The following is a 20,949-nucleotide window of genomic DNA, read 5'->3' as shown; positions in this document are numbered from 1 at the left end:
GACACACACTAAGAATTGGTTGCAACAGTTGTTTCTGTCTGAATGACTGATTCCTTATTAGAACATTGTTGTTTTACTTTGACATGAAGTCCAGTATACTGCATTGATTGTTTCCAAGTTGTTACCCATGTACTGACGCAAAATCATCAGTGTAAGCCCTTTGAATTAAACAAAGCAAGTGGCATGATTTAGTTTTGAGTGGATCTCTCTGGATTAATAACATATATATCTCTATGAATTACAGCTAGATATTTGTGATGAAGAGGTGAGAATGACCTCAGAGCAGTGCCTGCTGCTCATTACCAGTGCTTTCACTTTCCCCATCCATATTTAACCTGCTGGTTCAGCGATCCTTAACCTTTAGGCCACCACGGCACAGGTAAGTAATGAGCGCTACGCAATGAAGTCAAATTTATTCCATCAGGATAAATGCCTGAGATGGACCATCACAAAACATACATGGAATTAAAAAAAAAGAAAAAAGAATACGAAGCATAACACAAGCAACCATCAACTCAATTGCAATTGCAATTTTAGATAAATCCTTACAGTATGACTTTTTTGCCACTGAAAATGATAGTTAGATTTTTAAAAATGATTTATTCAATCTGAACCACGTAACTGTAGGCAGTTGAACCAACATTAGCATCCTTAATCAGTGAACTGAAGTGTGAATGAGAGAGAACTAGGGTTGTGCAAGGGTTGTGCATCTGCAAACATTATTGGATAAAAGATATTTGTGACATTTTACAAATCATTAATATAAATAAGGAATAATTATGGTCCAAGAATGGACCCCTGTGGAACCCCACAGAGTAGACTGGCCTGGAATAGCAACCCTCAACACAAACGAGCTGTCATCTGTTGGAGACATAATGTTTTAACCATCTGTACATAGTATCATGAGAGCCATATTTATACAGCTTTTCCAATAAAATATGATGGTATCAATTGTATTGAAAAATCAATGAAAATTCTACAAGTAACTTCACTATTATCAAGTGCAGAGAGAAGTGACATCTGGTAGACCGGGCACTTTCCCGGTGGTCTTTTCTTTTGTGTGACCAGCCCATAGAACAAGTAGATCTGCCTTGTTTGATATCTTTCTCTCTCACTCCTACTTCTGGCACTGTACGTATGAAGTATCTGTATTTGCATTTTAATGGAAAACATTGAACAGTGAATTTGGGATTGTATGCTTAAATTTTACTAAATCATTTTAAATGATACTTTTGCTCTTTGCGTTTTAACAGAAAGACGCTGTACAGTCAATTTAAGTTTATATACTTGTACTCTTACAATGTATTTGAAATGATACATTGACTTCTAGCAGAGGTTATTTTAATTCTTTTTTTTTTTTTTAATCTTTGACAATTACTTGTACTCCTACTTGTGTATGGTCCAAAAATGCCAGGGACGATTTTTTTTTTGTCAAAGTCCAGCCCTGCATGTGGTCTACTAAGGTTAATAATCTAGATCTGGACATTAAACCCTTGTTAATAAACCTGCTGTCTGTTTTTAAAGACAAAGCAACCACAGTCACCCTCACATGATGTGCTGTCTGGTTTTGAAAAGTCAGGTTGACCAACCTTTACGGGCACATGAGTTCTTGTGAACCGGAGGGGCGGAGACATACTGGAAAACAACAGCGTGGGACGAGCTTAGCCGAGACAGGACAACCGGAAACCTCAGATTCGTCATAAATGTTTGACAGACAGTTTCTCTGACAAATCACCAAACAGTATGGCTTCACTCGGCATTTAAGCAGATTCCTAAACTGTAAGTGGTAAGGGCACGCGCTGAGCAGCACAGACTCGGTCCATCAGCATGCTGTAAAGATCGTGCAAATATGGCGCAGCACCGCAAGATGTTGCGACACAAGTTTCCCCTGACGGGAAGTGGGTGGTCCTAGCCCAGAGTCACTGGCACGTACATGATGCAATTTATTAAACTTGTTGTGGCGATTGTTCGGTTTTAGCCACAAAGAAAGACGGTATTGACCCAGCCAAGAATATACATGGACCGAAATTGACGCCAGTGAGGTGAGTGAGTTAATAACCTCTTGTTTATGATAGCGGAAACAATATGGCGTTATCATCGATGGCAGTGAGCTCTCAGTGCTAATGCGGAATATTTAATTCGCAACACTGCGACTACTCACATGGCTACCATTAACTTTTGTCTGTGTTGTCTTTAGAGAGAACTTATATTATTAGCTAATATTAGAAATTCGTATCTAACGTAGCGTCAAAAACCAAAAACTGTAACGCGAGTCCCTGTACGTGTAACGTTACACGTAACGTACTTGGGCAATAAAGCTGATTCGCATTCTGATGTTGCGTCTCAGCAAAACCAAGCTAAGCTAGGCGTTAACGTTACCCCATGCTGCGTTGCTAAGACCGGTTGTGCAGTTTGTTTTCGATATAACCGACACTAACGTTACGTTTTCCAGTTTGACTGTATGTTTTCTTCTTTTTTCTGCTCCTAGCTAATCGTCATCATGGTGTCAGCGAGGGCGCTCCAGCTGTGGGTGTTGGCTTGCCTTGCCTCCGCTCTACCTGTTCGAGGTGGTCAGTACCATTTTTACATTTTAACCGCTGATAGTGTATTATCTGTGGACATGTAAACATCAGACTTAAAGTAACCTCGGAGTTCTCTATATATCTGTCTGCTGGCCTGGGGTGGACGCAGTAGCATGAACACTTTCGCAATGACGTGCAGGTCTTTTCCACTGTAATTGGAACGCGTCACGGCAGGAAAAACACAGGTGGAACGACTACATTGCTTTTCGATGCTCATGGCATTGTGCATGCAGGCTCGCTGACATGGCACACTAAGACACTGAAATGGAATGGGACCACTGTGAACACTGTTACTTACTCTTGACTGTTATAACAAGTCAGTATGTTTGCCTTGAAACATATATTATCTGCTTGCTTCATGAAGTTACCCTGTGGAGTAGACAAACAACAACAGGAAGTTATGTTTACGTTCAGTGTTTCTCACCTGGACACATTGGGCCTCATTCACAAATGTGCTTAAACAATGCGTACAAATGTTTTACACACAAATGCGGGACTCACAAATATTTTCTTACCTGAATTTGCTCCTACTCTGGGAACAAATTTAGAACTGCCTCAGACCATGCGTGTGCACAAATGAGGAAGGCCAGGCTGTCTTAGAAAATGTAAGCACACACCTTTTCACTAAATGCATAGCATATTAAAACTGCATTCAATAAAAAAGGCTTTAATAGGCAACAGTATTTCAAACCATTAATTTACTAATGCATTGGCCAAACCATGACACTTAATCCTCATCAATTATTATCATAGTTAAAGTATTCAACCATAAAAACTGAGTGTCCAGGTCCTAGCTTATAACGGAGTATATGAGAATGTCCATATTGAAATGTAAACGTTTGGGTTTTTATTGTTTTAATTGACATGGCCTGTAAATTGTGCACATGCAGCCAATGTTAAGCCAATGCAGAGCATATAAAAGATTCGGATTTACCTCCAAGCAGGTGTTAAGATGGCATATTTGGCCTTGCTGAAAGCTATTGCAGCCCAAGGCTAATTTTGTTTTCACCGTTTTCACTCCCGAGGAAATACTAAGGAAAAGTGTGCCTTCCTGCCTTCCACCTCAGATGCTATTGTTTTACTTACTTCTTGGCTTCAGGGGCCGTGCTTCTGTTACAACAACTTCACCGTTTTCTCCATGATACACCTCTAGGCAAACGTATTTCCTCATATAGAGAAATGGGGACGTGGCAGTATGCTGACTGCAAATAGCAGGCCTGTCAATTTAGAATGATTCTGATTCATCAACATCTGCTGGTAAGAACAAAATTGGCCCGTGCACACGTGTCATGAATCCAATGGCAATTTCCCGCATGCATTTTTTTGTGCGCAAACTAAGAACATTTCTATGCATATATTAGTGAGTAGGCCCATTGTGTGTAGCCTTGAGGCCTAACAAATGGTCTCGAGGCACTGCTACGACGTGCAAGAGGAGGGTCAGGTGAAGATGGAGACAGTGCCCGCTAGCTAGCTACTGACCATTGCTAGCTTTTCTGCTTGTACTCAGTGATGATGTGCAGGACACAGCTATTGAGTAAAATTCTACAGCAAAGTGAAAAATGCAGGTAGTCCGCCGTGTTTCTTTATTCTTTGGCCTCTATTTGGCTTTGACAAAGCCGAAACTTCTCACTGCCATTATGAGAGAAACGGCAATATAAATGTGTAACAACTCAACCTCCCTCCAAAATAGAAACATGATTTTTAACTTAATTAGATTTTGAAAACCACCACCAAGGTTATACGTTTTCAGTTCGAGTTCCAGTTTCTGTATGAGAGCTCTATTATTGCAGACTGTTCCTACATACTCTTTAATGTGTGTCTGTACAGCAGGGGACTTCTAGTTGCTCTGTTTAGACTGTCAGATAATTAAGAGGACACAGATCAGTGCACCGTAGTAAAAAGACAACAACCATTTTAAATTATCCATTGTAAAAAATAAAAACTCGTGGAACAACATTGTCAAACCCACAACCTTTATGGTCTATAAGATAACATAGTAATACTAGCTCACACAACTGGCAGTAAACATGCCAACAGATTAAATTGCTAGCTGTAGCTCTTGCCCCCATCTGTCACGTGACCCTTGCCTTGCAGGTTGTAGTGGTCCCTTAAGAGTCTCCTGGGCCGATTGGCATGCAGTGTAACAGTCAGAAAATGTATTGTGGTTTTGTTGTGACACCAGGTTCTTCCATTAGGTGGTCCCCCTTTCTCTTTGATGAAGTCACAGCTACCTTGCTCTGCTCACTTTGTGTTTTCTGTATTTGCAGTGCATTTTTTTTTAATACTGCCTATGTTTTGTAAAATTGGCAAATATGTTTCTTGATGTGCTTGTGTTTTATTTAATTGCATTGCTTTCTCCTAAATGTGTATTTCTTGTCAAAGTGGTTGAGGCCCTTCCTCCATTTGCTTGTGTTAGGTGAAGTTGCAGTGTGTTGAGCACCCTTGGCTACCGAACAACTCTAATGAGTTTGTGGCCCCCCTGTGGTCGTATTAAAAAAGACACTGTGCCTGACAGTAATGCAGGCCTATGTACTTTATTTTAATCTTGCTGAATATCTGTTAAGTGTCTGTACCACACTGAAGGTCAGAGTTAAAAGTTGGATCAAAAAGTGGAACGCATTCACATGTGCAACACATCAAACTTGGCAAGATTTGGGAGGAACTGTGGGTTATTTGCTTGCTCAGCAGTCTCAGTAATATGTAGAGAAATGGGGGGGGGGGGGGCAGTCTTAGGCAGTGACTTCATTTAGGATCCTAGTGGCCTGGGGGTAAAAGCTCTTCCTGAGCCTCTCAGTGCTGGCTTGGTGTATCCGGTGCCTCCTTCCCGACCGCAGCAAGGCCGTTATCCGGGTGGTGGCAATCTCATGACACTGGGTGTACCATGACCACGATCCGAGAGCAAGAAAGCACAAAGAACTATGTATTATATTATAACTGTCCATGTTGCCAGGCTGCAGTGCGTGTGTTTATGGCACCTCAGATTAGGGGTGTACGGTATACAAAGTACACCAGTATGAATTTGCCCTACGGTACGAATCTTGACTGTACTGTGCTGACCAGTAGAGCCCTCATTATGCTTGACTGAAAAAAATAAGCTGTCCCAAGAGTCGTCGCAGGATTTGCGTGCGCCAGCGAATTTTCTGGAAAAATCGATCTGTACGTACTGCCCGATTGGCACTGCGCATGTGCAACTCTCAACAGAGATGAGAAGGAAGCGAGATGGCTCACTCAATAGCTGCTTCCATCATCAGCTCCGGAAAAAAAACGATGCGTTTAATTCAGAATATTATTGATTGACTTTTTTAAAAACAAGTTTTGACGTCTTCTGAATGCAGTCTGATGAGGTACATGATATGAGTATATAGATAATTAAATAAACTGATTGATATATGCATGAGACATACATGGACATACACGCTATATATTTTCCGTACCAGATTTAAGTATGGGATTGTTCCCTATGGAGAAATGTATATCATGTACCTCATTACCGACCGGGCAGTGACAAGCCCATACTGCTTTGTTTGGAAACGAAGAAATGGCTGAAAGCGCTGCACACAACGAAGAGGAGTAGGACTGTAGGGCGGCCTCTGATTGGCCCAACCATTTCCTGTCCTACGCGTCAGACACTACCAGCAATACTAGCACACTTCACTTTGTTTGAGTTTGATTCTGAACATTAAATAATTATACTCTTTGTTGGTCTTCAGAAAATGACAACCATTTGATGGTAGCCCCACAGTCTCCAGTGTTAGAGATTGGGACTAACTTCATGGCCACATGCACGATCGTCAACACAGCTGAAGTCACAGCAGATGACCTCTACTGGAATCAGTCTAACACCACTGTATCCAAAGAACAGTACACCAAGATCAACTCAACGGCTCTCAATGTCACTGTCCCCATCACCAGTGAAACACCTAAATGGTTATTTTGCCTCAGTGACAAAGTGTCACCCTATGTTGTCCTGAACAATGGCAAATTTATTCACGGGATCTACCTTACAAAAGGCTGTAAGTTTTTCTTGTTGCAACTTAAAACCTAATAGCTGTTTTCTAACCACCTGTATTTGTATGTTTGTATGTTATTTTTGCATTTTACTACAGACAATTTTTTGGAAGTGTATATTAGGCAAACATCAAAGTTAAATGTCCATGAGAGCTTACATCCTGTTTTAAATTTGACCTACTGTATTTGTGGGTACACACAGGTTCACAGTGCTGTGGACGGTTATAAAGTATAAACTTTCCCTCATGAAAATGCAGGAAAACCACATTTGATGAGAAATTGATTCCACCCTCACCCTTATCTCTGATTTGTGTCTCAAATAATTAAACCCATGTCTGTGGAAAAATGGCACACATGTAGTTTTGTATACAAAAAAAAACAAACATTAAGATGATGTTAATGAGATGTCTGTGTGTTGTTTGTCCCAATGTCAGATCGCCCGGGTAAGCCTGAGAATCTGTCCTGTGTGGCAGTTCAGAAGGATAAGAGCATCTCTAAAGCCATCCGCTGTGCGTGGGAACCAGTAGGACGTCAAACCCCCGATGTCCCCACAACATACACACTGACTGTTGGGGTCACCCTGTGAGTACACCGCTAGATGTTTTTGCATCATAGTGCATTTTGCATCATTGTGTTTTGGTTGTCGAGCTGGCTGTTAAAATAGTAGAAGTAGTAAAGAGTGTTTTTGCTCATGTCAATGTTTTTCTTACTGGTATGAAGGACTTTATAGTTGAAAGTTTGTCATGGCTTATTACATTATAATTTCTGTATAGCCCCTTTCAGACACGCACTGTCATGTTAGAACAAGCCCCTGAGGCACTTTTCTGTTTAAAGTCACACCAACAATCTGACTAGATAAGACATTGTGACGTTTCTCGTGGAAGTATATATAGTATATATATCAGAGATATATCAGTATATATCATTTCCACCTGGTATCACAATGTGCCCTGTATCAGGATATAATATCTGGATCAGGAAAAACACGTGTTAATGCCGGTGTAAATGTAAATATTGCACTCTGATTGCATCAGTCAGACCACCATCTGCCCGTCTGGCGGTGGCTTACAAGAAAACTTCATGAGGCACTTTTAAACAGTAACATCACCCAGTTGAATACTCTTGCTTGCCCTGCCAGCTAGCGGTGACAACATGCTTTTCCCTTCCCTGCTACTTCACAACTAGGTGTGGTCGCAAGTACAACGGACCACGCCTGGCCACACCCAGTTGTGATGTTGAAGGTGGTCAGATGCGCAACGGACTTGTACCTTTCGACCCACAGAGGCCCAAATGTGAAACAAACCAAATTCCTTACAGGCAGCAGCATATACTTGTCAATCAAGCCACAGAGAAAAACTGTTTTACAGTCAATCACTGCTGCAGCCCACTCCTCTCTTCCTTTGTATTACTTCAAGTCCTCACTTGAGCTCTTCATCAACAGACAGATGAAGCCAGCAGTGTGACATATTCCATGTCTGAGAGGGGCTCATATTTGTGTGTTATTCATTGGATTGAATGTCATTTTGCAAGTGTATAGTGAGAGGGCTGGAAAGTTGTAATATATGAAAAAATAAAACAAAGTATCATGAAAAGTGAAATTGTTTAAATTGGAAGAATTCCTAGTATATGTCTCGTTTGTGTAGGCCTCGTCTTTGAGTTCCTCTAAATGTTATTCAAATCTTTATTTATTATTATTTTTTTTTCAGAAGCGGTCAGACCGTGAGTGTGAACACATCTGAAAGCAGTGCCCAAGTTACGATGAGCATTTTTCCCAATCATATGGCACTGGACGTCTGGGTGGAGGCACACAATTCACTGGGAAGAGCAGAGTCTGAGCATCTGCGAGGAGATGCCAACATTTTTGGTAAGTTGAAAGTTGTAGCAAGGTTTGCTTATGTCTGCATGTCCTGATCTAGAACTTTAGTGTCTAAGTCACGATGCTGAAATGGGACTCCAGTGTATGAATACAGTAATGTGTGGAAGTTTTTATTGGACTTTAATAGTTGTGACTTTAATTATGTGCATTAATTAGATTCAGATAGACCAACTGTAAACTAGGATTGCTGGCAAAACACACACAAAAAAACATCATCTCAGGAGATGGATGGGGGGGAGTGTCTTTGAGGAAATCCACAAGTCTCACAATTCCGATAATCGTGTCAAACTTTACATTACTGTCATTAGAATAATAATTATTTTGCAATGATGAGGCCAACTGTCCTACTTCTAATTCCATCACTATGGAACCAGAATGTTTGCGGAACACCTGACAGGGGTAAATGTAGGCTGTTGACTTGATTGGTAATTCCAGTTTGTGTGAATTACCAGTTATTGTGTGCTATTCATGCCTCTCTGTACCCGAGCTAAATCATCTAACTGGAGCTAGCTTGTACACAACTACCACAGCAAACTGTAGGTAATGCCAGTAAGCAAGCACAGCACAGCACAGCACACCCACCTAGAGATGACAATGATGGACCTGATCCTGAATCACAACCGCTGGGTTAAAATAAGATGCTCCACTTTGTCTTTCACCTCCTGGTTGAAGCCAGGCTGCTGCCCGTCTCCTTGTCGTCTCCTGTTGCATGGATGCAGATGCAAGGTAGACTTCTTTTAGCCTTCTTCCAGCGCTGACCATAGGTCTGTCGGCTCATCTGCGGCCACCTGCTGGTGGAGCTTGGGATATTTTTTTTCTACAGCAGCAAGAATTGGACAAAAATCAAAACAAATAGGAGGGAAGTCACAAATGTCATGTGGCCCACAGACTGACAGGAAGCAGTCCACAAATGTGCAAAACCTATTTAACATGTACAAGTGGATCCACAAATGCGTAAATACACGACTTTATACGTATTTGTTGTGGTGAAACTATTTACATTTGTACATTTTCATGTGAAATTATAATACATACATACGTAATACACATCACAAATTAAAAAAAAAAGATACATGCTTGTGGATAGTGAGATATTTGTGGATCATCTTCTGGGGGTCACACTGTTCAAGTCCAATAAAAACAAAATGAGGATTGATAATGGCTGTCTTGCGTGTTCTTGACAGCTTGTTGTGTCTTTTGTGGCAGTGAAAACAAACCCTCCGGCAGACGTCAAAGTCATTTCAGAGAAGAGTTTTCCCACCTCCCTTCTCATAAACTGGACTCCTCCTATTGACAAAGAATATGTGAAATTAACATATCAAATCAGATTCTGCCCAAATGGATCTCAGAGTTGGACTCATGTAAGTATTGGTGTGTGTCTCATTCTACCACTCAGTCATTTCTCGTTGTGCACATTTTCATCATAGCAGGAAAAGCGGATGCGTAACTAATGATATCAAGGCTATCTCTCGAGGCTGTATCACGGCCCCTGCACTGGAAACACCTCAACTGTATATGGCCATTAATAACGTTATTGTACATGTCTAAAAGTCTCCAAAGGCTGCCAACTTTGAAAAGTGAAAATGTTGGCAGTGGGAAATAGAACAGAAATTGCATTAAAAAGTGAATCATTTCATCACAATTTGATTAATGAAAATTTTATCAACAAAAAACACTGATGATTTTTACTAAATATTGCAGTATAATTGCCAGTGTACTAAAAACCGAATATGTATAGTGAAAATCTTAAGGATTATAATTTTATCAGACTGAAACTGTCCACCACTTGAATGCACTGGACGAGGCTATTGAGAGTGAGTAAAAGTGAGCAGGTAGGTTACAGTCAGATGGCTGATGCAGAAGCACGTGGTCAATTCTGCAAGATGTCCTCTAACTTTCACGGAATGCAGAAGATGAAGTTGGATCATGAGTTCATTTTTTAGTGACACTGTAAGGACGACTGTTACGCCATTTTCAGCTTTTATTGAACAAGCCCACAGTGCATAGACAGGACAGGAAACAAGGAGAGAGTGAGGTGTAGGACATACAGACGAACGTCCCTGGCTGAAATCAAACTGAGGACCCTGGACCCTGCGGTAATATGGTATGCACCTTAACCACTGGGCCACCAGGACGCCACAGTCAAATGACCGTCAGCGGTTTTCTTTTGTCTTCCCTGCCTACGGCGTGGCTCAAGGGATGTTAATGTCGGTCGGTCCACCATTTTGGTCCAGACTGAAATATCTCAACAACTACTGGAAAGATTGAGATTAAATGTTGTAACATCCGTGGTCCCCTGAGGATGAATCCTACTGACCTTGTGTCCCCTGACTTTTCCTCTTGTACCACTGAAATATCTCAACAACTATTGTATAGAGTAGCTGCTGAAGGTGCGTTTGCTGCCTCAAGTAGTTGATACATGTGTCACTTAAAACTAAATAAATGATACCTTTATTATTATTATTATTATTATTATAAAATGTATCTTTCTATGCATGTCTTTTCTCCTTTTAAGACAGGGACATTTATTGTGTTATTTTGTATTTGTGGATGTCAAGTCTGCTGTTTGTCTTGTCTAATTATTTAGTTGACAGAATCAATAAAATGTGTTTGATGCCCTTTAGGTACCGCTTGTGGACACAGCCAAGGACATACAGTCCTTCAGACTACAGAACCTCCGGCCAGACACAGTTTATGTCACTCAGGTGTGCTGCAAAAATGAGATAGAGGACTACGGTTACTGGAGCGACTGGAGCACCAACGTTACCCAGAGAACACCAGAGGACCGTGAGTTTTATGGCTGCCAGTTCAGACTACTTTCACATATAACTGCATTTGACCACCAAATACAACATGGTGTTCAAAGACTTCGGATTGTTGACTTGTTAATCTGTTATAACTGATGATGATGCGAGTCCCAAGTCCTTGAGACTGTCTTTGTACTCAGTCAGTACTTAAAGCCCTGACATCAAATTAAGCTGCCATTGACAGAGTGGTGGAAAGACTTGCTGAGTCTGTGAATCTGCCCACTTTAATGTCGAGTTGTAGATTTGTAAGATATAGTCTGATGACTTTTTCTTTTGGGAAACTAAAAGTGTTAGTTTGCTTTCCTTTTGTCTTTGGCCTAGGACCATCAAGTAAACCGGATTTATGGAAAATCATCGCTGAGGGTGACCGCGTGAATGAGCGACAAGTGTGGTTCATTTGTAAGGTAAATTCCCACAACACATTCAATTTAACACACAAAAAAACATAAAATGACTCATCAAATTGGCAGAAGGAAAATATTCAGATCACAATCAACAGATGAATGAAACCCCAAACCAACAACGGTTTATAATATATACGGTATATAATTAAAACATTTTAATACCTCAAATGTGAATCGATCTAGACAATTATACAAGTTTTCAAGTGAATTCCACACAATGTGAGTCGGATATATATATCATATGCAAATTCATGTAAAATCAAACTTTTCAAAATGCAGTTAACTCTAAAAGCAAACCCTGAGGATGCTGTAGATAAGGTTTTTTGCTTGACAAATTGTATCATTATAATACACTTCCACTCATAATAAAATATATATTTATATAGTACTGTATACAAATGTAGTTTGGAATTCTTGGTTAATTTATTATATATATGTTTGACGCATACACAGAAATCACAGAATGTTCGGCCATGAAAATTGGTTTAAAGTCATAGAGAAGTAATTGGCCAAAATGTGTATGAACCCTGAGTAGGTCCAGGATCAGATTGGACTAGAATCCGAGGGAAACTCGACTACTGTTTACTGAGCATGACACAGAGCTACTGTCAGATGTAAGAGAAGCAGCTGCAGAGTTGTTTCAGCATAAAGTCTGCTCACTGTTTTGATTGAATGTTTTTAAGTTGGAGGGAACAACTTTTTTTAGTTTTTAACATCATTAAAATGGCATAGATAGTAACCAAAACAATGTTAAAATGTATCCAAATGCTTTCTTTGAGATGATGGCCTCCCAGATTCTTCAGGACACACTCTGGCACGCAGTCCAGTCAGTTGATTTTCTGTGCAACACTGACTTGATGCCGAAATTGACATACAGTGTGCGACTTTGCCCTGCCAGGATCCTGTGTTTGCCAATGGGAGGATAAGGAGATTCGACATAAAGATTCAAGACCCAAAGGATAAAGTCAAGAATGGAAGTTGGGAGAGTATCCAGGTCAACAGGTCCAAGGCAGACGGCAGCTCTAGCCAGCGGGAGATCACTGTCCTTAAACAGATCCACCTGGCTGACAAGAAATCTGTCAAAGTGCATGTCACCGCCATCAATTCTGTGGGTAAATCTGCTGAGGCATTGCTGGTCATCCTTGAAAAGGCCGATGGTAGGTAGTTCATGGTGACTCTGAGCTGCAGGCCGCACTCTAAAGGCACACCTGCGATGTATGATCATTTGTTATTTCAGTGTAGACTCTCATGTCATATCTAGCGCCTGTTTTTTTTCTGTGGAGTTGTCAGTGGAGGAGGAGGAGGAGGTTATTGATGTTAAAGATGGAGCAATATCTGGACCGCAAGAAGCCACAGTCCCAGCAGTATGAGCATAATATACACATATCCTGGTGAGGAGGGGACATACAGCAGTGTAGCAAGTGAAGAAATCATTAAAAAAAAAGACTCCTGAATCCTTCAAAATGGGCTATGTAGTCCAATATTTTATTTTTTATACCTTTTTATTATCAAGTGAATAGAAGAGAGAGATGGTTAAAAATAAAAAATATATACTATAACAATGTACATATATATACACATACATATATGTATGTATATATATATATATGTGTGTGTATATTTACATACACACACACATATATACAGTGGGGCAAAAAAGTATTTAGTCAGCCACCAATTGTGCAAGTTCTCCCACTTAAAAGATGAGGTCTCCAATTTTCATCATAGGTATACTTCAACTATGAGAGACAAAATGAGAAAAAAAAATCCATAAAATCACATTGTCTGATTTTTAAAGACTTTATTTGCAAATTATGGTGGAAAATAAGTATTTGGTCAATAACAAAAGTTCATCTCAATACTTTGTTATATACCCTTTGTTGGCAATGACAGAGGTCAAACGTTTTCTGTAAGTCTTCACAAGGTTTTCACACACTTGCTGGTATTTTGGCCCATTCCTCCATGCAGATCCCCTCTAGAGCAGTGATGTTTTGGGGCTGTTGCTGGGCAACACGGACTTTCAACTCCCTCCAAAGATTTTCTATGGGGTTGAGATCTGGAGACTGGCTAGGCCACTCCAGGACCTTGAAATGCTTCTTACGAAGCCACTCCTTCGTTGCCCGGGCGGTGTGTTTGGGATCATTGTCATGCTGAAAGACCCAGCCACGTTTCATCTTCAATGCCCTTGCTGATGGAAGGAGGTTTTCACTCAAAATCTCACGATACATGGCCCCATTCATTCTTTCCTTTACACGGATCAGTCGTCCTGGTCCCTTTGCAGAAAAACAGCCCCAAAGCATGATGTTTCCACCCCCATGCTTCACAGTAGGTATGGTGTTCTTTGGATGCAACTCAGCATTCTTTCTCCTCCAAACACGACAAGTTGAGTTTTTACCAAAACGTTCTATTTTGGTTTCATCTGACCATATGACACTCTCCCAATCCTCTTCTGGATCCTCCAAATGCTCTCTAGCAAACTTCAGACGGGCCTGGACAAGCAGGGGGACACGTCTGGCACTGCAGGATTTGAGTCCCTGGCGGCGTAGTGTGTTACTGATGGTAGCCTTTGTTACTTTGGTCCCAGCTCTCTGCAGGTCATTCACTAGGTCCCCCCATGTGGTTCTGGGATTTTTGCTCACCGTTCTCGTGATCATTTTGACCCCACGGGGTGAGATCTTGCGTGGAGCCCCAGATCGAGGGAGATTATCAGTGGTCTTGTATGTCTTCCATTTTCTAATAATTGCTCCCATAGTTGATTTCTTCACACCAAGCTGCTTACCTGTTGCAGATTCAGTCTTCCCAGCCTGGTGCAGGTCTACAATTTTGTTTCTGGTGTCCTTTGACAGCTCTTTGGTCTTGGCCATAGTGGAGTTTGGAGTCTGACTGTTTGAGGTTGTGGACGGGTGTCTTTTATACTGATAAAGAGTTCAAACAGGTGCCATTAATACAGGTAACGAGTGGAGGACAGAGGAGCCTCTTAAAGAAGAAGTTACAGGTCTGTGAGAGCCAGAAATCTTGCTTGTTTGTAGGTGACCAAATACTTATTTTACCGAGGAATTTACCAATTAATTCATTAAAAATCCTACAATGTGATTTCCTGGATTCTTTCCCCCCATCCCAGTCTCTCATAGTTGAAGTGTACCTATGATGAAAATTACAGGCCTCTCTCATCTTTTTAAGTGGGAGAACTTGCACAATTGGTGGCTGACTAAATACTTTTTTGCCCCACTGTATACACATATATATATATTTTTTTACTTTTATTTTTCACTTAAATATTGTAAATGTGTATATTATTTTATTTTTTATGTCTTATTTTACCTGCAACAAAGGTAAAGTTGTGGTGCCTTAACCCCTAGGCCCTCAGGGCTAATTTCCAAGCTGTATCAAATGTCTTAGTAAGTCTTTACCCATCACAGTGACATCTTTGACTCATCCTCAGTAAATCAACTCTGGTATAAATCAGGTTTAGACAAGTAAGAAGGCTTTAAGCAGCATTCCATCAATAATGTGACAAGTGTATTTGTGTGTGTGTGTTACAGTGCTCCCCCCAGTGGAAGAGCTGAAGGTGTGGCCCCATGGGGGCCAGCTGTGGCTGGAATGGAAACCCCCCAAGAGTACAGGTTTGACGGAGTATGTGGTGGAATGGGTCAGTGGTGATCAGACAGACTGGCAGAGGGAACACAGAAACACCAGACTCACTGCCATTAAAGGTAATATCTTTATTCTGAAGAATTATCTTGAGAAGTATCTTGAGTTTGAGTTTGTGACATGAGTTCAACATGCCACGAACCACTCGCCCCCCTGTGAAGTGGCTGTAAAACGTTGTTGTGTAGTTTGACGCATCATGGAGAGCAGACCCTGGTCAGCTTGGACGTACACAGTACCAATAGATTCCAATAATAACAAATTGTCGTGGGTTTCAGTCTGAACAGTCACAGAAACATGGCTGAACACCCTGCCTCTACCTCATGCTCTCTATAAATACAGCAAGTTAATTTGTAATTAACGGGCAACTTACTGCCCACTGAGATGAACTGATGAAGTGGTCATAATAAGAGAAGTTTCTTGTCTAGTAATGACGGGAAAATATGTCATAGTGACCAAAAAATATCACATTAAAACAAGCAAATCTCACAGCTCACTGTGACCACTGAGACCTCAGCTGTTCTCCATGAAAGCGCAAACTACACACACATCACAGACACCTGTCAAGCCTACACTGCATGTCATACTCAAAAGCGAGTATCACCTTACTGATACACCACTCTAAATACACTAAACTAACGTTTCATTGAACTCTTGATCTCGATGTCAAATCCAGGCGACCTCGAGAAGTTTGTTTGCTACAATGTATCTGTGTATCCGATATACTCTGGGCGGATTGGGAAGGCAGCAAGTCTACAAGCCTTTCTGGAGCAAGGAGGTAAGATAACATACTTATCGGTGACAAATTACAAGAGGCAAACTATTGTGAACATTAAAAGCAGGTCACTTTGGATTACATAAGTACTATTTGAGAGACTCTGCACCATAATCGGCATGTAAAACTGACCCTGGTTACTGCCAACAACAGTGTTCTCTGGCCTGCAAGCCAGAGTTACATTGTTTATCCTTTTTATGTATGCATTTACTGTCTTATTTAAATGAAAAACATATCTTAAATAACAATTATTTTGTCTTTTAATAAGTGAACAGTTTCTCATTGTGGAAAGTCTGTAACTATAGACTAATTGATTATATGACAAATTCAATCAGTTGCTCCAGAGATGTTACTATTACTAATCATCAGTTTAAAGTTGGTGTATATTTTGAATTCAGACAAACCACAGTTGTATGATCAGCATTACATGATATTTGCTGTTGTGGTTGCAGCTCCGCTGGATGGCCCAGCTGTCAGACTGAATGGCAAACCAGGACGTACTGAGGCAGAGCTGGTGTGGAAGGAGATCCCCCAAAGCAGGCGGCGAGGCTTCATCACAAACTACACCATATTCTATACAAATGGGACTGAAGTACATGGTATGTACCTGTCGCGCACAGCATCTCGGAGAGGCTGGAGGTTTTGCATTCACAGCTTTCCATTTAGTGTTGGCCTGCAGGAACGGGATGGTGCAGCTCTCTTAATTTCCATTTTGCTTTGCTCATGTGCAGACGTAACAGTGCCAGGAAACATCACCTCGTACACTCTGACGTCACTGACAGGCAACACCAAGTACGACGTTTGGATCACGGCCTCCACCATCCGAGGCTCAGCCAAAGGCTTCAACCACTCGTTCACCACTCCGAAATATTGTGAGCAAAGGCTTTCTTACATGGTGAACTGTTTCCACTTCTGCTTTTCCATAGAGATTCTTCAATATCTAGCGTACCGATACTGCTTGACTGCTTGAAAATTAAAACATTTCAGAATCAATTAAAAAAAAAGCTGTAATATTTCTTGAAAATCAAATGCTAATTTTAGGAGGAAGATTTTGTAATATTACAAGAAAACTGTAATGTGAGGGATGCAGAGGATCTGGTGAGGTTATATGATATGATATGATATGATATGATGGTGTAGTTTTCGCAAATCCAATTAATATTGTGTCTCGACCAACTGTGGCGTTTCATTGAGCAGCAGGGAGCAATTTGTTTTCTGATCTGTTCTCCTGTTGATTTGCTTTAACCACTCCTTTCCTCATGGTTTCCTCCAGATAAACCATGTACCAAAGGGGAAAAAATGACCATGCACTTTAATATGTTGCCTACTGGTCAAGCACTGATAAAAAATATCCAGGGAATGCCTGGTTTCATATGGTGAACTTGGATTGGCTTCCATGCATTATGGCAACTAAGATTGACCCCAGCTTGGCTTGTTGAATTGTTCTCTGAATGTCCTCTGTGTTTCCCTCAGCGCCAGGAGAGATCGAGGGCATCGTGGTGGGAGTGAGCCTCTGCTTCCTGTTTGTTGTTCTTATGACCATGCTGCTCTGTATCTACAAAAAAGATGTGTAAGTTCCACTCGAACAAGCTCAGATACACTGTGGATGAAAACGGCTTCCACGCTGACGTATAACCCTCAGTGTTTCTTCTCCAGGATCAAGGAGAATTTTTGGCCTCGGATTCCAAACCCTGGAGAGAGCACCATTGGAAACTGGTCTCCTGATTATCCTGTCAAAGTAAGGACTTCTTTTACACTGACAACATGTACCGTATTTAATATACTGCATGCCAGTATTCTATAACAGTACAATCAGTAGGTTGTTTTCTAGCTCCAGCCTGCCTTTCGTTACTGTGGCTGACCCTCACTCCATTTTTAGAGCACCTTCCTTTTCAATGCTCACGTTTCCTGCTGGGTAATCCGCCCCTGTTGCCTTTGTGAAATATATCAGGTGTCTGTCAGCAGCAGGAGGTAAGTACTAGTTTGTCTGCCGGCCGATGGATCTCAGTGCTGAGGATGAGCTTCATGATATCAGTAGCTGAGATGGCTGGTGGAGGCACCGTTCTCACAGAGCTCACTATCTTCAATGAGCACACTATCGCCGCTCTTTCTGCTAGCACGTACCGCTGTGAGACTGCCTACCCTAAAAAGTGAAAAAACATGTAGCACCCTGAACGTTTTTGAGATGTGTGTATCTTGCTGTACAGCCAACAGTCCCCCAGAGGATCAGTGTTTCAGTGAGGCAGTCTTCTGAGGCTTAAGTAGGGGGCAACACCTTCTCAGCTACACTCTTCACAGGGCTGCTGGGAGAATTTACTTGGTATTCTTTCACACTGTCAATGTGATGAATGTGTAGGGTCCAGTCTGATTTGTTTAAGACTTCCACTTGTCCTCCTCTTACAGGCAGAGACACCAAAGGAGAACTGTCTGTCTGGCATCAGTCTGCTTGATGTGGATGTGTGTGATGGAAAGTGTGTGTTCGAGGAGGACAAGGCCAGTCTGCCTCTGAAGAAGGACAAGTATCTGTCCGAGGAGCACAGCAGCGGCATCGGCGGCTCGTCCTGCATGTCCTCGCCTCGCCAGAGTGTGTCCGACAGTGACGAGGGCGGAGACATGGCTGACACCACGGCCAGCACTGTTCAGTACTCCTCAGTGGTGGCCTCCAATGGTTACAAAGGTCAGACCCCTAGCTCCCAACCCCAGCAGGCCATTTTTTCACGGTCTGAGTCCACACAGCCCCTGCTGGACTCTGAGGAGAACCCAGACATGCTGCTACAGGAGGGCAGCAGACAGTCCCAGCGTTTCCCCCGACAGCCCTGCTTCACACACTCGGCAGGGAACGAAGACAGCACCAACCCTGCTGACTTTAACCAGCCAGAGATGGAGCAGCAGGAAGGGCTGGAGCCTCTGGACTTCTGTCCCTTGGAAGAGGACTCTGAGCAGACGACGCCTGCAGACGGCCAGTCGTCAGCACCAGTCTCCAGCTACATGCCTCAGCTGGGTGGCTACAGGCCACAGTAAGAACACAGACAGTCCCACGTGGGTCATCTATGTCAATGCTTCTGTGCCTTTTGTTAGTGTCAAATGTTGATTTCATTAAGAAGAAGTGAAGAGGACTGTGCAGGTTTGTTTGGTTGCACTTAAACAAGTATAAATAGCCCAGGATGCTTCGGGAGAATGCTCTTGTCAAGTGCAATGTGAACTAGAGCTTGTAGCAGTAGTTTGCTAGCTTTGCACTCACGTGGAAAATGACACAGCCATATCTTTATATTAAAACAAACTCAACACATGTAAATGGTCACGTTGCATTTCAGGACGTGTCCTGAAGTTCGAAACACGACGTGAGTGTTTCAGGAGCGACGGGCTCTACAGCAGGCGGCTGTCTTCCATCGTTCGAAACACAGTATTGAATGTACTGTCATAAACATCCCTTCTGATCGCAGTGCCACCAACGTCACCTTGATGCTTTTACAGTGAACACGTGGTGAAAGACCAACAGCTTTGGGCAATGACGTGCGTGTGATCAGTCACTCACCGTGATCTGGGTCAGACTGGCCACTCAACCGCTCTTGACTGGTTGTAGGACTGCAGAGTTACATTATATGGGATGCCTGTAAAATCGTGAGTATAAAACTTAAAGCGTTGTGTTACATGAAAGACGAGGACAATCGTTGACTGACTGTATTGTTAACTTTTTTTTTCCTTAAAGCACTATTTTCAGTGAAGTGTAGAAGACTGACGTATTTCATTAGCTGCCCACGGAGGTTATGGGAACGCTGTAAATGACTGTCATTATAAAAAAAAAATGTAATAAATGTTTGAACTAATGAGCCAATGTCAGCTGGGTTATTGTGCTTCAGACGTATCATATAATTAGCTGACACTCTTTCCACCAAAGGATATGGAAAAGACAAAAGACTGGATGAATAAAACTTTTGGCCTCCTAAAGTCAAAATGTTTGGGCTTCGGGAGCAGTGGGGAAACTGAATCCCCTTCTCAACTGACTGTTGCATGCTGGGTATTGAGCAGATTTTAGAAATGGAAAACATGTTTTTTATCGGAACAGGTAGGATATCCAGCTGTGTGTATTATAGGTTGTATATACAGTATCTTTATGTCTGGGCTCCCTGATTCCTCACACACAGGGACAGTTTCCAAATCTAGAATACTGCTTCTCCAAAGCCATGCAGTTAGACGTGAAAGAACTTGGCAACTTGTGTCATTTATTATAATAATAATAATAATAACAACGGGCGGTTAGTCGGCTGGGATGGTGCAGCAGGATTCTCCTGTTCTAGCTGCCACCGTGGCCACGAGTGATAACGACAAGACAGCGTCGCATCGAATGCCCCCTTCACTTTCCTCAGGTTCTCGCCTCCGGTTGCTTTAAGGGGCCTGGCAGCCAGCGAGTGGCATAGAAGACGTGACAGCAGGGGAAGCGCAGGAGTAAATAATCAAATGATTGATGGCTGAATTCCATTTAGCTGCTCCAGTTTCAGGGTCCAGCTCACACTGTCAGGACTTCCATGGACTAATGTTAGTAGTAACACCCGTTGGAAGTGTCTGTGACTGAATATAAATCGCAATATATTCGGTATATATATATATATATATATATATATAAAAAGAAAGATATATATATATATATCTTTCTTTTTCAGGGGTAACGTGTCACCCTGTCGATGTGACCGATGTCTCCCTTGTTTAGATGCACCTTGTGATTAAACTCCCTCCGTATAACGCTTCAAGTTGACTGCAGACGTGTCTTTTTTGGAATACGACTGGCTTCCTTCCAGTTCAGGGGCAAGACCCCCTTTTTTTTGAAGAAGAAGAAGAAGAATCCAGCTCT

At 41.8% G+C, this 20,949-nt stretch overlaps 1 protein-coding gene across 2 annotated transcripts; it reads left to right on the top strand.

The window, feature by feature from the left end:
- The first annotated feature begins 2,015 nt into the window (after positions 1 to 2,015).
- On the top strand, positions 2,016 to 19,930 carry il6st (interleukin 6 cytokine family signal transduce). 2 transcript variants are annotated; one of them, XM_070924670.1, is made up of 16 exons: positions 2,016 to 2,042; positions 2,489 to 2,570; positions 6,293 to 6,595; positions 7,025 to 7,172; positions 8,297 to 8,454; positions 9,673 to 9,827; positions 11,091 to 11,253; positions 11,595 to 11,677; positions 12,576 to 12,834; positions 15,220 to 15,390; positions 16,002 to 16,103; positions 16,553 to 16,699; positions 16,832 to 16,972; positions 17,574 to 17,670; positions 17,757 to 17,838; positions 18,504 to 19,930. In XM_070924670.1, the coding sequence occupies exons 2-16, from the start codon at positions 2,501 to 2,503 to the stop codon at positions 19,119 to 19,121; spliced, it is 2,697 nt and encodes an 898-aa protein (XP_070780771.1). In that variant the 5' UTR covers positions 2,016 to 2,042; positions 2,489 to 2,500; the 3' UTR covers positions 19,122 to 19,930. The 2 variants fall into 2 exon arrangements, with proteins under 2 accessions (XP_070780771.1, XP_070780772.1); XM_070924671.1 differs by lacking the exon at positions 6,293 to 6,595 and having other exon boundaries at positions 2,025 to 2,042.
- The last annotated feature ends 1,019 nt before the right edge of the window (positions 19,931 to 20,949 follow it).

This window comes from Enoplosus armatus, chromosome 18 (assembly GCF_043641665.1).
Source record: "Enoplosus armatus isolate fEnoArm2 chromosome 18, fEnoArm2.hap1, whole genome shotgun sequence".
In the NCBI taxonomy this organism is placed as follows: domain Eukaryota; kingdom Metazoa; phylum Chordata; class Actinopteri; order Centrarchiformes; family Enoplosidae; genus Enoplosus; species Enoplosus armatus.
This window is presented reverse-complemented; position numbering and strand designations above follow the sequence as displayed.

Excerpts from the sequence above, each read along its gene's own strand:
- il6st (XM_070924670.1), top strand. The coding sequence starts at position 2,501 with ATGGTGTCAGCGAGGGCGCTCCAGCTGTGGGTGTTGGCTTGCCTTGCC. Across the intron at positions 2,571-6,292 it reads CGCTCTACCTGTTCGAGGTG|AAAATGACAACCATTTGATG; the intron begins GTCAGTACCATT and ends GTTGGTCTTCAG. Across the intron at positions 8,455-9,672 it reads AGGAGATGCCAACATTTTTG|TGAAAACAAACCCTCCGGCA; the intron begins GTAAGTTGAAAG and ends CTTTTGTGGCAG.